Here is a 15,502-nt window from a genome sequence, read left to right as displayed (position 1 = left end):
CTTAATGCTGTCTAAGGTGACCTTGTTTATCTATTTATTACTCTGTTTCTCAGGAATTGTCTGTCTTATTCGCAGACGCATTCCCCTCCCTCTGGAGAGTGCCAGGACAGAGCAATTGCTGGAGAGTAAATCAGTGCATCATCCATTCTTCATGGGAAAGGCTCAGAGAGGGCTGGCAAAAGACTTGGCTTCTCAAGTCTTCAAGGCATTGTTTTTCTACTATAATTCTGGCGGCTGATCCATATCCCATTTGTATTTAATTTTATATTTTTAGTTTTCATACAGAGAAAGAACTAGATATTTATCAGGATGAATTATTGCATGCATGTCCCGTATCCCTGAAAGAAAATATTCTGCAAGTGTCTGAAGGTAATGAGTTTCTTAATGGCATTGTCCACCAACAAATGTTAGGGTAAAAAGGAATCAGGAAGGAAGAAAGGAATTAAACATGTAGTAGGTGCTAGGCACAAAACTGAGTACTTTCACATTTGTTACCTAATTTGAATCTCAAAGCAGTCCTGCAAGGTCAATATTAGTATCCCAGTTTTATAGATGGAAACATGGAGGCTCACAAAGTTAATACTTTGCTCCAGGTGATGCAAATATTAAGTGTTGGACTGAGATTTTTAAAACCCAGGTCCACCTGACACCAAACTTCTGAAACTTTTTGCTAAGATGGTTGTTTGCAAGATGGATATGCTCCTAAAATAAAGAGGAGGAAAATGCGAATTCAGTGCATATCCACATATATTATAACAAGTATCTGAAGCACAAGAACAAGTTTTACAGGCAATATGGAAAACAGACCTACAGTATTCCATGCCCGGACATTGAATAGATGGATGAATAGAATGCAGCGTAAACATTTGGTCCTCTGGCGACGCTCATGTATGGTGTGACATAGAGCAGCTGTCCCCAGAGAAAGTTCTTTGTTTCTAGACCAGGCCGACACAGCAGCATTTGAGCAATTGGGGATTTCTTTCTGCTTTCACTATAAATAGAGTGCGTGGAATTCTGTATGTCAAAGTTAATGCAGTGAAAATGAGCCCCAGAATAAGGAAGCAAACCGTAACTCATTCCTTAAACGAGAGACATGTTTGGCACCGAGAGGCCGTACAAACACTGTCATTACTTGGATGGTTCCTGAGGTCTTATTTAGCATGTGAAATTGCAGAGAGGATCCTATTATGTAAGGTGACAGGAGGACAGCATAATGTGGCTACAAAACGAAGAACTTTGTGCCCTTCATGGAAGAGTTAACAGGACAGATACACAGCGAGAGGCGTGTGATAAGAATGTGGAGCATAAATGAATGGGTGGCATGTATGTGTGACTGTCGCCGAAGCCGCGTTGCTGGATAAGCCTCAGATGTCAGATTTCCGTAAGGCCAACATGTGACTCAAAGCTTGCCACTCCACAGAGCATACTGGGCTGTGCTGGTATTAAGAGGCTGGCTGGAAGCTAGGCTCTCACTGTGCACTAGCCTACCTCCCTGTCGCTATCTGTGTGTGGGTGGGTGTGCATGTGTGTGCGTGAGGGCATACATTTTTATGCAGTGGGTGTTTAAAGAGCTCAGCACTGAAGCTGGATTTCCACAAACGATCATCAACGAGCACTCCAGATATACCAAACTTCCTCTCTTGGTATTTTTTTCTTTCCTTTTTTTTTTTTTTTTGCAAATGCAAATCCCGAAGGGGAGCACCCCCACCACCCAGCCTGCGGGACTGAGATGATTTTCTCTCACCTGTCCATGTGGGTGCCCTCTCAAGGTTAGAGCGGAAGCCATGTGGGACCGGAGTATTCTCTACCACCAGAGGAGAGGAGCTGCGTGAAGAAGTGGCGGTCACCAGGCGAAGAGGGACGGTGCCCCGTTAACATGAACAACAGCTTGCAGGTCAACCTGCCCAGAAGCTGGGCTGCTTCGAGTGGCTCCCTCCAGGAGAAGTCTGAGCATTCTTTTTTTCTTTTTTATTACTATAGGATGGAGGATGAAGCTGTCCTGGACAGAGGGGCTTCTTTCCTTAAGCATGTGTGTGATGAAGAAGAAGTAGAAGGTGAGCTTTATGGGTCCAGGGAAGTATATATGCATATACGTATGTCTTTGTAGAGAGTAGCATTTGTCCATTCCGTGTATCTTATATTTTTGAAGTTAAAAACCTAAGCTTTTCTACGAGTTTCATTAATCTCCCCATTTTGCTTCGACACAGAAAGTAATTTTAAGAACTTCATTGGATCATCAGAATCTGAGTCAGTGTAGTCCTGCATGGTTTAAAAAAAGGGGTGGGGGTGGGGGTCTTACTTTGAAGCTGGTGCCTCTTTGTAAAAAAGAATTTTTTTTGCCAGAACATATGAACCACCTTCCAGTGACTAATTTAAGGAAGCTGCTAGATTTATATAAATGTGTTTGGTTGAATCTTCTCCTGTTCTTTCATATAGCTTGCAGGGTAGAGAAACAGATGTTAGAGAAGGAGACTGATACCATTGTGGCCAGGAAGAGGGGTATAAGCTGAGGATGTAAAGAGTGGTAATCATGGATGAGTCTCAGTTAGGAAAAGATGGACAAGCATGTTTTACTTAAAAAAACCCCAGGACCTCTTTTGCTAATGTTCCCCAGTCCTGTTAAAAACCACTTAAAAGTTAAATTTTAGCTCATATTATGATGCTTTTAATGTGTCTCTCGCTTGACTTTTCAATAATGTGGACTAATGCTATTGATTTGATAGCGAGAAAGCAGGACTTAATATTTGCTAAAGTAATTATGTGAAGGCATCACAGATATGCAAGGTGTTATGAATATTTATAATGAGATTTAAAAAATAATCGGTACTCATAAAATTAAATGAAACTTGCAGGTGAACCATGTCATAAAATATGCCTGTTAAAATCACCCGAGAGACAACTTATATGTGTTTGGAAACTCTAGTTTTATTAGTGCCATTTGGTAAGCATTTAATGTATACCAAAAACTTGGACTGGAGGGGTGGTGGGGTTAGGAAAGAGAGGGTGGTGTTATGTGTTCTGGAGTGATTCTCCAATCAGACTCATCCCAGGCAAGTGATGCTTCTGTGCCACCTGGAGTCGTTTGAAAAAAGTGACCATGGTGTTTTTTCTCACATTTCCTTAGTAAGTTTCTTCTGACCATGCCGTGTTGGAGGGTAGGTTCCCCCCTCCACCTTGCTACTTCCTGCAGTTATACTCTCGAGACTAATAAGAATTTGATACCTAAGTTTCTTAGGAAAAAGGAAACTACAGTATTTTCTTTCATATTGTTTTATGGGTTCCTTGCACTTTTACAACATGACTGTGGGAAAATGTCAAGTTCGTGAAAGCAAAATAGTAAAACTTTTGTCTTAAGATTCTTACAAACCGTGATGTTAAGTCTCCATTGTCACTGTCCCAGGGTCAACGAGGATATAAGAATATTAAACTTATAGCATTGTATGTAAGAAATATTGTAGGATTGAAAGAATATTCTATAGTCTCAGGACAATTAAAGTAGAAAAATCAGTGAGGAAGCTTGGGAATGAGATGTGTGAGTGTATGTGTGTGTGTGTGTGTGTGTGTGTGTGCGTGCGTGCGTGTCTGAGTGCGCACGCGCGTGTGTGAGTGTGTGTGTGTTTTCCTAGAGAATAATGTTCTAGCTAAGTTCACAGCAGATGTAAATCACTTTCTTGAGTGTGTTAGTTCTGTGGGATTGACAGCACCCTATTGCAATTGGGTATTGTACATGGGTTTCGTAAGGCTTTGACCAAGAAGTTAATTTCCTGAAGTATTTCCTTTGATTTTCAGGCACAAAATTAAGACAACAATTTAATGGATAGCATACAAATCAGTAGCCAGGTTTCTCTAAGGAGAAACAAAAAAGACAACAAAAGTTGATAAAACATCTATAAAATTGTTTGGCTTTGTGGTGATTAAACTTGCCACATGGGTTTTGTGTATTTTCCTGTTCTGAGACATCTATTTGAATGATTATCATTCATGTTGGTTGGAGCCTGAGTTGATTATATTTCTTTCAAGGCATGTTTAGCCAGTTGCCTGTGGTTGAGTCCTCAGGACCTACAGGATGGTTGTCTGTGGTATCATTATTTGGTGGCGAACACCCAACAGTACAGGCTCTTGTACAGTACGCCTCTTAGAACTTCAATAGAAACGATTAGTTTCTAATTCCGTGCCCACCCAATGGACCCTCCCATTTTCTCACCTGGCTCCATCTGCTGGGGGTGGGAGCACTTACATTTTATAGTGACTCTAGGTGAAAGTATAAAGAAGTTGCAGTGGACATGGGTGTGATGGCTTATCTATGCGGTTGAGCATGAAGTGGTTGAGCATGAAGAAACAGATGACTTGACTGCCAAGACCTATAATGAGAATGCTTTTGTACCTTGAGTGGGAATGTACTCCTCAAGGACATAAATCCGCCTCATATTTTTAAAAAAATATATTTTATTGATTTTTTACAGAGAGGAAGGGAGAGGAATAGAGAGTTAGAAACATCGATGAGAGAGAAACATCAATCAGCTGCCTCCTACATGCCCCCTACTGGGGATGTGCCCACAATCAAGGTACATGCCCTTGACTGGAATCGAACCTGGGACCCTTGAGTCCGAAGGCCGATGCTCTATCCACTGAGCCAAACCGGTTAGGGCCACCTCATATTTTTAATTGCACCAAGAAGGGTGTATTTGAAGGAAAGCAAGTTATTATCTCAGAACATAAGTAGCTGAGTTCTGGTAGATTTATGGCAGAAGGAATCACTCCAGTTTTAAGGATGAGAAATTCAAAGGTTAAAGGAATTGGAACACCTTACATTTCTATTATCAAACAAAAAAATTTTTTTTAATGCAAGCAGTTATTTCTCTTGCTTCTAGGGTACACATGACTGTTGCATGTTGCAGCACACTTGGCAAAAGTAAACAACATAAAACTTTGTCTTTTAAAGTAATTTGCACAAATAAGATGTACTTCCATTAAGTAATTATTAGGGTGACAAAGGTCCAGTAGCTCTAGTTACTTTGAAATGTTCATGCTTTTAAAATTCTTCTTAGACCCTCAAATTTGGGGGCATTGGATTGAGCTCAGTCTGATGCAAAAGAGCCCAGTGTGCTCTCATACTTTCATCTACTGCTGCAGTTCTGAGTAGGGGAGGGAGACGGGGACCTCAACCCCGCCCTCAGTTCACCTGGTTCAACTTTACTCTCCGTGGGTGGCATGACACTTAATCCACCATCTGAAAACTAAAAGAATACCATCAACTGCAGAACTCACTCAGAACAGTGAGTCAGAAGAGGAGTCATCTTCTGTTTAAATAATGAATTCATCTGTGTGGGATATATTTAAAGACCTAAACCTCATTTTCACATAATTTGCCTTGTGCTTTTGTGTTAGTAGTGTAAAGATATACTCTTTAAAAAGGTAACCAAGTGTCAATTTTTAATCTTTAAAAGAAAGAGAAGCTTTGTTTTCACTCATTGATAAGTGAAATAAGTCACAGAAAAAGTTCAGAATCATATGATTTCACTCATATGTGGGATATAAAACTGAAAGCAACAAATGAACAGACAAGAAAAACCAACAAAAACTCATCAACACAGACGTCAGTATGGTGCCTACCAGAAGGAAGGGGGTATAGGGTTGTGGTAAAGGGTAAAAGGAGTCAAGTATATGGTGATGGAAGATTAGTTGACTTTGGGTGTTGGACACACAACGCAATATGAAGATTATATCATAGAAGTGTACACAGAAAACCTATGCAGTCTTATTAACCAATGTCACCCCAATAAATTTAATAAAAAGAAAAAATACAAAAAATAAAGAGAAGCTTTAATATCTGTTCTTTCATTGGTTATGTTATACTGTGTACGGTTTTGTGGAGTTAACATTTTTGGCTCAGAGTGGCTGCTGTGGATAAACTCTTTTAAAAAGTTTAACGTTTAAGATAATCATATTTTTTTTCTGTACCAAAAGGCTCCATCTCCAGTCCAGGTACTTTCATCAGAATTGGCCTGTAGATGACAAATTGATGTTACCAGATGCCCCAGAAATGCCGACTGTGAGAACTGCACTTTGTTTTCATTTCAAACGCACACAGAGAGGGGGAATTGGCAGGTTTTGTGGAGTGAACCAAAGTTGAGATAGAAGAAAGAGCCCCAGGTATCTGTTTCCAGAGGGATATCTTATACATATTTTCTCCCTAAGAAAGTCAGCCAGCATTTTGGATCTGTATGATGTAAACAGATTACTTAATAATCTCATATTTCGCAATAGGGGAAAAGAGCAAACTCCACCTTATCCTTTGAGATAAGGCCTTGGCCCTGCAGTGCTAGGTACCTTCCCAAGCAAGCTGTGGCACTCTAACCAGCAACTCAGGAAGTGTAAAGTACAGCAAGACAATATTGGCTGAAATGTGTCTCCACTTCTGCAGTCCGATCGGTGCTCTCAAAGCTATTCTGATACATCGTGGTGGCTTTCCTCTCCCATTCAGAACTAAGGCCAGGAGGAAGTGAGCTCTCATCTCTCCAAAAGGAAGAAGAATTAATGCAGAGTCCCATGTCTGCGGATGGACATTAAGAGAATGTTGTTGGAAATGCATGGAATTTTACCGGAGAATTATTTTTAGGGAAGTAAAAGTAAAAAAAAGTAGGACACTGGAGCAGAATAAACGTTTACCAAATATTTGTTAAAAGAAAGAGTGAATAAATGAATGCATAATATAAACTAAAGAAAGCATATGTAGAATTGCTTTACATAGTACTCTACAATCTTTGTTTAGATTTTTAGTGAGAACTTTGGTTCTCAGTAGTCTTAGTCAAATAAGATGATACGGTTTCTAGTGAGCCTATCCTTGCTGTTACTCTCATTTAATTTTGCAAAGATGATTGACATTTATGTCATTTATATACTTATTTTGATAAGGCGAAGAAGCCTCTAAAACACCTCTCTGCCTGATTTTTCTTTTCCTGCTTCAGCTCTGTCTTTTGAGGAGAGAGACAAAATGATGAAATGGTAGCTTTTGTCTTTTTGGAAGTCGGGATCTCAACATTTTACAGACATGAAATCATAATGACTTAAACCTATTTTTCACTAGAGGATATGAGGATGATGTATTTATGTGTATTGGAGGAGGTAGTATTCTGAAGAAAAAGTGGGGCCTGGCAGACATTTGTTAATAATTACAGTGGTCAAACATGGAATTGCTGAGCAGGAGTGAATGAAAGCCTATCGGATGGGAAGGGAGGGGCCGAGTTGGGGCTGGGCTATTCTGAGCGCTGGATATAAGTGTCCGGTTGCATTGTGCTGACCTCTTCTCTGCTGGTCACTCTAATTTCTCAGAAACAGTGTGTGCAGAGGAAACACTTGGGCAAATATTGCCGAAGGAAAAGCCTGCTTAAAAGAAACAATGTGCCCACACATTGGAGAACTTTAAAGAAATGTGGCGAGGCGTTTAAGGGTTGATACTTGAATCTAGGTTTCGCAGAGCAAGTTGCGTCCATACAGTGCCCTGTTTCTTTCTCCTGGTGGCCCCAGCTGAAAGCCGGTCCGCGGTCCTAAGGCAGGCAGCACTGAGCTTGGGAGCTGTCTGACACCTCCTGCTGCGTCAGGGAGATTAAACACTTGTCCACAGGTTTCTTAAGGTTCAAGGAAATCTGATGATAATGCCACGGTTTTTTGAAGCTGGAATCAGACACCTGTTCCCAGGGTTTTCCAACTGCAGAGAATTCCCTGGGAGGACAGTATGGGCTAAGGACCTCTTGAAGCCACTTTCTGCCCTACATGTCCATGGCAATAGCCATAAAAACACTGAACTTGGCACTTGCGTTGTGTTTAGCAAGGATTTAGACATTCTGAAATGATACACTTGCAGCAATTTTGTCTACAGAATTCTTCGTCTAAATTTCATTTTAGAAGCTTTGTATCTGGTCATATTTCTGAAACATATTGTTTGATTTTTTGCGGGGGGGATGGTATCATTTGTTTTATTCATGTGTGTTAAAGCAGAGTGGCTAAGCAGCAGTTTGGGAATATAAGTTTAAAACTTTATTGCTGAATTGTTGCATAAGTGAGGACAAGACTTACAGTTTGGAGTTGGGATTTCTTGCTCTGTAAAATGGGAACAGTGGGGCATGCCATTCACCGGAGAACTGTTTGGGTTATTACCAGGAACAGCGTCACTGCCGTACCTGGCATTAGGAAAAGGAGGTTTTATACTCTACCATCTCTGTTCTTTTTTCTTTCTGATTAAAACAACTTCACCAATAGTTTTCATTTTCACCAATAATTAATATCACTCCAAAATTTTTAACTGGCCTAAGTGATTTTTATTTGCTTAATTCTTTTTTATCAACATCTAACCTTTGCCTTCCTACCCATGCTTATCTAATGCTTCCTGTATTGGAAAAGGCAAGCTAGAATAATCCAGGGAAGGTTCCCAGGGCCTGCTGTCTATTTCTCTTTGAGCTTGTTCTGATTTCCTTTAACCTCTGGGTGTGAGATCTGATTTTCATGGTTAGACTCCTCTGATACACATTACCTCTAATTTGCCTCCTTTTCCAAGATGAGGCATATTAACTCCAATCCCATATAATAAAGTGATATGCAAATCGACTGTCATGCCCTCACACAAGATAGCTGCTCCCATTTGGTCAAAGATGGCCACCACAAGATGGCCTGCAGGGGAGGGCAGTTGTGGGCGATCAGGCCGGCAGGGGAGGGCAGTTGGGGGTGACCAGGCCGGCAGGGGAGGGCGGTTGGGGGCAATTGGGCTGGCAGGGGAGGGCGGTTGGGGGCGATCAGGCCAGCAGGGGAGCAGTTAGGCGTCGATCAGATTGGCAGGGGAGCAGTTAGGGGGTGATCAGGCTGGCAGGCAGAAGCGGTTAGGGCAGTGGTTCTCAACCTTCTGGCCCTTTAAATACAGTTCCTCATGTTGTGACCCAACCATAAAATTATTTTCGTTGCTACTTCATAACTGTAATGTTGCTACTGTTACCCACAGGTTGAGAACCGCTGGGTTAGGGGCAATCAGGCAGGCAGGCAGGTGAGCGGTTGGGAGCCAGCAGTCCTGGATTGTGAGAGGGATGTCCAACTGCTACAGGGATCAGGCCTAAACCAGCAGTCGGACATCCCCTGAGGAGTCCCAGATTGGAGAGGGTGCAGGCTAGGCTGAAGGACACCCCCTTTCCCCTGCCCAGTGCACAAATTTCATGCACCAGGTCTCTAGTATAGGATAAAAAACAAATGCATGCCCATTGCCTAATAAAGCATGCAAATTTTCTTCCGGAGAACAGATTTAAGTGTATAGTATTCTTCTACCAATAAAGAGGATTCAAAGATCTATTATATGAAATTAATATCAACCTATTTTATATGATACACAATCTATTATGTAATTTAGGTGCAATTAAATGAGAGTATGCAATAGTACAGTAATAATACTATCTATTTGAACCTGAGCAAAATTCTTCCCCATTTTTATTATTACAAGGTTTGGAATCATTGGGGGAGTTGAGAATTGGGACTTCTGAGGGAGAGTAGAGGAAGAATAGAATAAGGCTGCACCGAGTGCAGTTGAGTGCCTCTTGTTGCTGTGGGGAGCTTGCTGGTGGGACTTTGTTTTGTTATGTTTTACTTTATTTTTTTGGCTGATTGCATTTAGGGCACTGAGGTGAGAGCCTGTCATGACAGGAGTTCACAGAAGTTTCCAAACATTGTGTCCCTGAAGCTGCTGACTGCCAGGGGCGATGAAGGTGAAGGCAGGGAGGGTGGTGAGTGACACCCATTGAACCAGCAGTGCATATAGGTGGCTTAGATGGCTCCCTTCTCTGAACAGCTGCAAAGCCTTTCCATCTAGTTAATTGTTTTTACTTTTCCAGCGAGTTAGAATTAGAAGGCAACTATCGTAAGTACTTTATCCAATGTGTTCACCTTTCTTTATACTCTGTTGACTTTGAAAGGAGAACAGACTCTACTTAAACATCTTGAGACATTATTTTGCTTTGCTGACCCTTCACGGTGGAATGCTCAATAACTTTTACCAGGCTAAAACTTTCAGAAGTAAAAATAGGTTTTGAATTTTAGTATTATTGGCCAACATATCAGCTTTAGAGTCAGAATTGCAAGTTTATAGATGGGTGAAATCACCACCCCAGCCTCAGTTGATTATTACATTTTCAACAAGTAATTCTATCCCTACTGAAAAATAAAATATCTTGTATGCAGAGCAACGATTATCAATCGGTGTGTGCAGGAATTTTTAAAACATGCAATACCTGACAACTTAGTCAGGGGCACTGACCTCTTTTCCCTTAGATTGCCAAATAAAAAAATGACAGCAGCCAACACAATAGCCATCCAGTGTGAATGAATCAAAATTATGCCTATTGTTTTGGTCAAAATCTTAGTAATTACTTTATGTGTGCCATGAGATGAGCAAGGATGACAATTGCTGATGTGGAGTGAAAGCTCATATTTGAATCCAGGGGACACACATATTTGGCAAATTACATCAGTATCTGATAGTTCTGGTACTTTTATTCAGTGTTGTTGATTGGAAAATGTCTTGAGAACCAGAAGCCACAGGACCTGTTTCTGTTCCTGGCTCTGTCCTCCCTTTCGGGGTGACACAAGGCCAATCATGCTGTGTGGTTACATTTCCTTCAAGCAAAGTGCAGTTGACCTACTTCCTTACCCACCTACCAGCGATGCTCTAAGGCAGTGGTTCTCAACCTTCCTAATGCCGCGACCCTTTAATCCAATTCCTCATGTTGTGGTGATCCCCAATTTCATTGTTACAAATTGAACATAATTAAAGCATAGTGATTAATCACAAAAGCAATATGTAATTATATATGTGTTTTCCGATGGTCTTAGGCGACCCCTGTGAAAGGGTTGTTCAACCCCCAAAGAGGTCTCGACCCACAGGTTGAGAACCGCTGCTCTAAGGATAATACCTGAAAAACATGTTGATATTTGCAGGAAGCAATTGACATATTGCTTAATTTCTGAATCTTGGTTTATAGTACAAAGAAATAGCATTTGCACCTCCCTATTTCCTAGTTTTGCTGGAAGTAAACTAATTTGAAATCCCCAGGATGAAGCCTAAACATTTACGATATTATCTCCCTTGGATATAGTTCCTGTCGGTCATTTATGTTCAACACTTTCTCGCCAGTGGTTGCTGTGACTGCAGAATGCATTTAGACGAACACTGGTGCTGATATCTGCTAATCAACGAATTAGTTGACTCGTATCTGTGTTCATTGCTCTTATTAACTTTAACTGATGGACAATGCTTTTTTCCCCTTGAAGCATGGGAAAGTGGTCAGAACAATTACAGATATAAGCTCTAATATGTTGCTTTTCTAAGCTCCCATAGATCATTGAATGTGATAACATATTCTAGTTAGGGCCACAATTAACGTTCCGTCAAATCAACCAGTCATTACTTAAGGACACAAGATTGGTTAAATGATAATTTAGAGAGTGTATCATGTATGGGAGACCAGGGTATATCTCTTCCATAGAGTGACATAAGTTGAGACTGAAAGAATGAAGAGGAATTAAAAAGATCAGGAATGAGGGAAGCACCGCAGGCAGGCAGTGTAGAGGCTCAGAGGTGAGAAAGAAGTAGGCCTGTTTGAGAAATGGGACGAGGCCTATGTGGCTGGACCCTGTGAATAGGGAGAGAGTGGCCTGAGGTATGTGGAGGCTAAAAAAATTTTCCTCCCACCTTCTAAGTTCTTCCAGCTGGACTAATACTCAAATCAACAGAGTCAGATTAACAGGATAAAATGCCAAAAATTTATTATGCAAATGCATATTCAAGGTGCCATAAGAATGAGACCAGAAATGCATTGGGCAGTTGAGGCTTATATGTCGTTATGGACAAAGGAGAAAGGGGGCAGGAGTCTGCAGTTTCAAAGGGGAGATAGCCAACTTACTGGTAGCCAATACAGAACTGACTGTGTGATGAAAAAATTCCTGCTTGGCCCTGGCTGGCGTGGCTCATCCCACCCATGGAAGGGCTGCTGATTCAATTCGAGATCAAGGCACATGCCAGGGTTGCAGGCTCGATCCCCAGTAGGGAGCATGCAGGAGGCAGCCATTTGGTAGTTTCTGCCTCTCCTTTCCTCTCTCTAAAAATCAATGAAAAATCTTAAAAATAAAAATTCCTGCTGGTTAACCCAGAAACAGTGAGACACAGGGGGTGGGGGTGGGGGTGGGGGGGAGGATCTAGCTACCAGGACCCTTGGATCTTCCCTGTCTATGCTAAGGTGAATATGCTAAGATTCCTTTCCAGGGGCAGGCTTTCCGTCTGAATCTCCTAGGCAAGAAAGAGGGCGGGGGAGCCAAAGTTTTTTTTGAGTCTCTTGTTTCTTAATAAGCAGCTTAAAACCAATATCCCAAAAGGCACATTTTGAGGAGGCAAACCTTTGGTCCCATTCAGGTGGATAGGACCCAGATAATTCATGGCCTTTCTGCTATGATAGGATTTAAGATTTTGAATGTGCACTGGGGAGCCATGGCAGAGGGTTTTAAGCAGGGAAGTGACAAGACAAAATTGGCAGGTAGAAAAGATCTCTGTGGCTGTTGGAATAGAGTGAGAAGAGGACTGGACTGGGCTCGGTGAGTGCCAATATTTGGAGATTGAGAAGGAACAGTCCTAGAAGTTGGAGGAAAATCAGGAAGAAGGTGACTCTGAGGCCAAAATAAGATCACTTTCAGTAAGAGGCAAGTGTGGGCAGTGTCTAATTGCCTGGAGTCAGGTAGATGAGGATCGAAAAGTAGCCAGTGGATTTGGCAGAAAGAAGGCGATTGGTGGCTTTTGTTAGCAATTTGGGTGGCATTGTTCAGAAAGAGTCAAATTGGAATAGGTTGGAGAGTGTCCAAAGAGAAAGTTATCATTCTAAGAAGTTGGGAAGAGACTTTGAGAAATGGACGAAAACTTTTAGCCTTTTCCTCTATGTGCGCTATTACACGTAAACAATGAAAATACTTATCTTTGTTATAGAATTTTTAGGGCTAGAAAGGATCTTAGAGAGAATTTTAGCTCAACTTTCTCACCGTACTGATGGATTGATGAGCCCTGGAGGGGTTCAAGTAATTTGCTTGTAGTGATACTAATAGTAATGAAGTTGAAAGAAAATAAAGAGAAAGAAAGGGTGTTGGAAGAGCTTGTGAAATAGTGAGAGAGAAGGAAGTCACAAGCCAGGCCGGCCTCGTCATTGACTGCAGGTGATGAGTGGGAGGACAGCGTCACAGCCAGAACGTCTTCATATTGTGGGGCAGTTGATGCAGCTGAGGGTTGTGGATTCAGAGAATTATTTTTTTTATTGATTTGAGACAGAGAAGCATCGATTTATTATTCCATTTATCTGTGCATTCTTTGGTTGGTTCTTCCAGGGTTGTGGTTTTATACTTGTCCTTCTGTGTAGAAAGAAATATTTTCAGAGAATTTCTGAGCCCCTTTTTTTTCTTCTAAGTAACTAGGTAATTTCTAACTTGAAAGGACTTATTTATTTATTTATTTATTTTTTTGGCTTTGCTTTGGAGACCCTGGAAGATGGGAGGAGTGGTGATGGGCTGTTACCTTGGTAGTAGGACAGTGGGAAAAGGTAACCGTATATATCTAAGACCTCAAAGAGTCCCAGTCTCTACATCATTAACTCCGAATTTGGCTTTTGTTGGTTCACTGGTAAATGAAGAGGTTGAATTCGGTGATGTTGAAAGTCATTTCAACTCTGAAAGTGTGACTAGGTGCTGTTGTGTCAGTGAATGCCATTCTTTTTTTATATGGTAACCCATAGAAATGAAGATTCTGGGATTGGGTTTAAGGAGGCTAATTTAAATCTCTCGTAGCACTCTTCCTAATTCATGGTCATGGTTTTAGCCTTTGGACATTATCCATGTCTTGCCTATATTACAGGTATGTGAGAGGAGGAAATGATGTGAGTAATATTAAGTGTCTGATATCTGATTAGCCGTGAGTGCATTAACTGTGGTGGATTATCTGTTTATAGCCACTAAAGACTGTTCTTCCTGTTGCCCAGCCACAGCTTAGGCCAGTGCTAAAGGGAAGCCATACAGAGTCGGAGATGGACATTGTGGTTAGGATGAGAGTGTGAATTTGTGCTTGTGCATTTAGGTGTCTCTCTAAGCTGCTTCTCTGGCGGCAATAGCAAATCCAGTTATCAATGACCATTGGATTAGCCCTACTTCCCATTCAGTTGTGCAAATCGTGATCACGAGAGAAATAATGGAAACTGTCAGTTCTCTGTGTTTGGCTCACAGGTGGATTTTGTCTGACTGCATGTGTACAGTGCATTAAACTCTGCCAGTTCTTTTGGGGTTCTGGGGTGTCAGGGTGAGTGTCACTCTCCTGCTGTTGGGTGGTCCCTCTTTGCTCTTAGCACCACCCTGCCTGGCATTGGCCTTCCTAGACCTTTTGGCTCCACTCTGCTGTGTTCAGTCAAGTACAAGGACCAGCAGACCTGGTGCCTGGGAGTTGGCACTCACTGTGTGGAAGCTCCAGGGGAGACCATACCCAGGGGCAGGTGGAAACTGCCAAGCCCTTGCTTCTGGGCCAGGTGAGGGAAGGCTGAGTTCATGGAAGGTGTTGCTCTGTTGAACAGTTAGATTCTGTATAATGAGTGCAATTGCTGAGGGATGGATGGGTTAGACTTGGCCTAACGTTGTCTGTTCTGTCCTGCTCAGGGTGAATGCCATGGATTGCCTTTGCTAGAGAACAGAGGGAGCTCACAGCTAGTATTAGGGCTGGAGGAGGGTGGCAGTCAGGAGAAATGGTGCTTTGTTTTACCCCTTTAGAATGGGAAGGGAGAAATAGGATCAACACTTACAGGGCACCTTTGTGATCAGACACAGTGGAAGACACTTTGTTGACATCATTTGATTTGGATTGTCTATAAAAATCTCTCTCTCTCCCTGTATATATATCCCTGTAAAGGACATTATATTGATTGATCACTGAGCAGAATAAAGTTATATTTCTTTAAAATATTCACCGATTCCTACTTTTTATAGTGCTGGTCAGTTTTGCCTCTATTATAAGCTATTAGTAATGGAAACTGTATTGAAATCTTAACTTTAGTGTGTAGTTTTAGGGTCCTCACTTTTACCTAAAGACTTTAGAACCATTTTACTTAAAAATGATCACTTAAAAGTCAGGTGCAACCCTGACCAGTTTGGCTCCGTGGATAGAGCGTCGGCCTGTGGACTGAAGGGTCCCAGGTTCGATTCCGGTCAAGGGCATGTACCTCGGTTGCGGGCATATCCCAGTGAGGGGTGTGCAGGAGGCAGCTGATCAATGTTTCTCTCTCATTGATGTCTCTAACTCTATATCCCTCTCTCTTCCTCTCTGTAAAAAATCAATAAAATATATTTAAAAAAAAGTCAGGTGCACTCTGGCCAGAGTTGCTGAGTGGTTAGAATGTCGGCCCATCACAAAGGGTTGTGGGTTTGATTCCTGGTCAGGGCATATACCTGGGTT

At 41.7% G+C, this 15,502-nt stretch overlaps 1 protein-coding gene across 1 annotated transcript in view; it reads left to right on the top strand.

The window, feature by feature from the left end:
* The window catches only part of SLC4A4 (solute carrier family 4 member 4), a 329,830-nt gene that overhangs the window by 46,756 nt on the left and 267,572 nt on the right, over positions 1 to 15,502 (top strand). Inside the window, exon 2 of the mRNA XM_006094401.3 lies at positions 1,981 to 2,054. Coding sequence (XP_006094463.1) covers positions 1,982 to 2,054 — 73 coding nt within the window. The 5' untranslated portion in view covers position 1,981. The remainder of the gene's footprint in view (positions 1 to 1,980; positions 2,055 to 15,502) is intronic.

The sequence above is a fragment of the Myotis lucifugus genome, unplaced genomic scaffold (genome assembly GCF_000147115.1).
Source record: "Myotis lucifugus unplaced genomic scaffold, Myoluc2.0 scaffold_136, whole genome shotgun sequence".
Lineage (NCBI taxonomy): Eukaryota > Metazoa > Chordata > Mammalia > Chiroptera > Vespertilionidae > Myotis > Myotis lucifugus.
The sequence above is the reverse complement of the archived record's forward strand: the minus strand, read 5'-3'. Positions and strand labels throughout refer to the sequence as shown.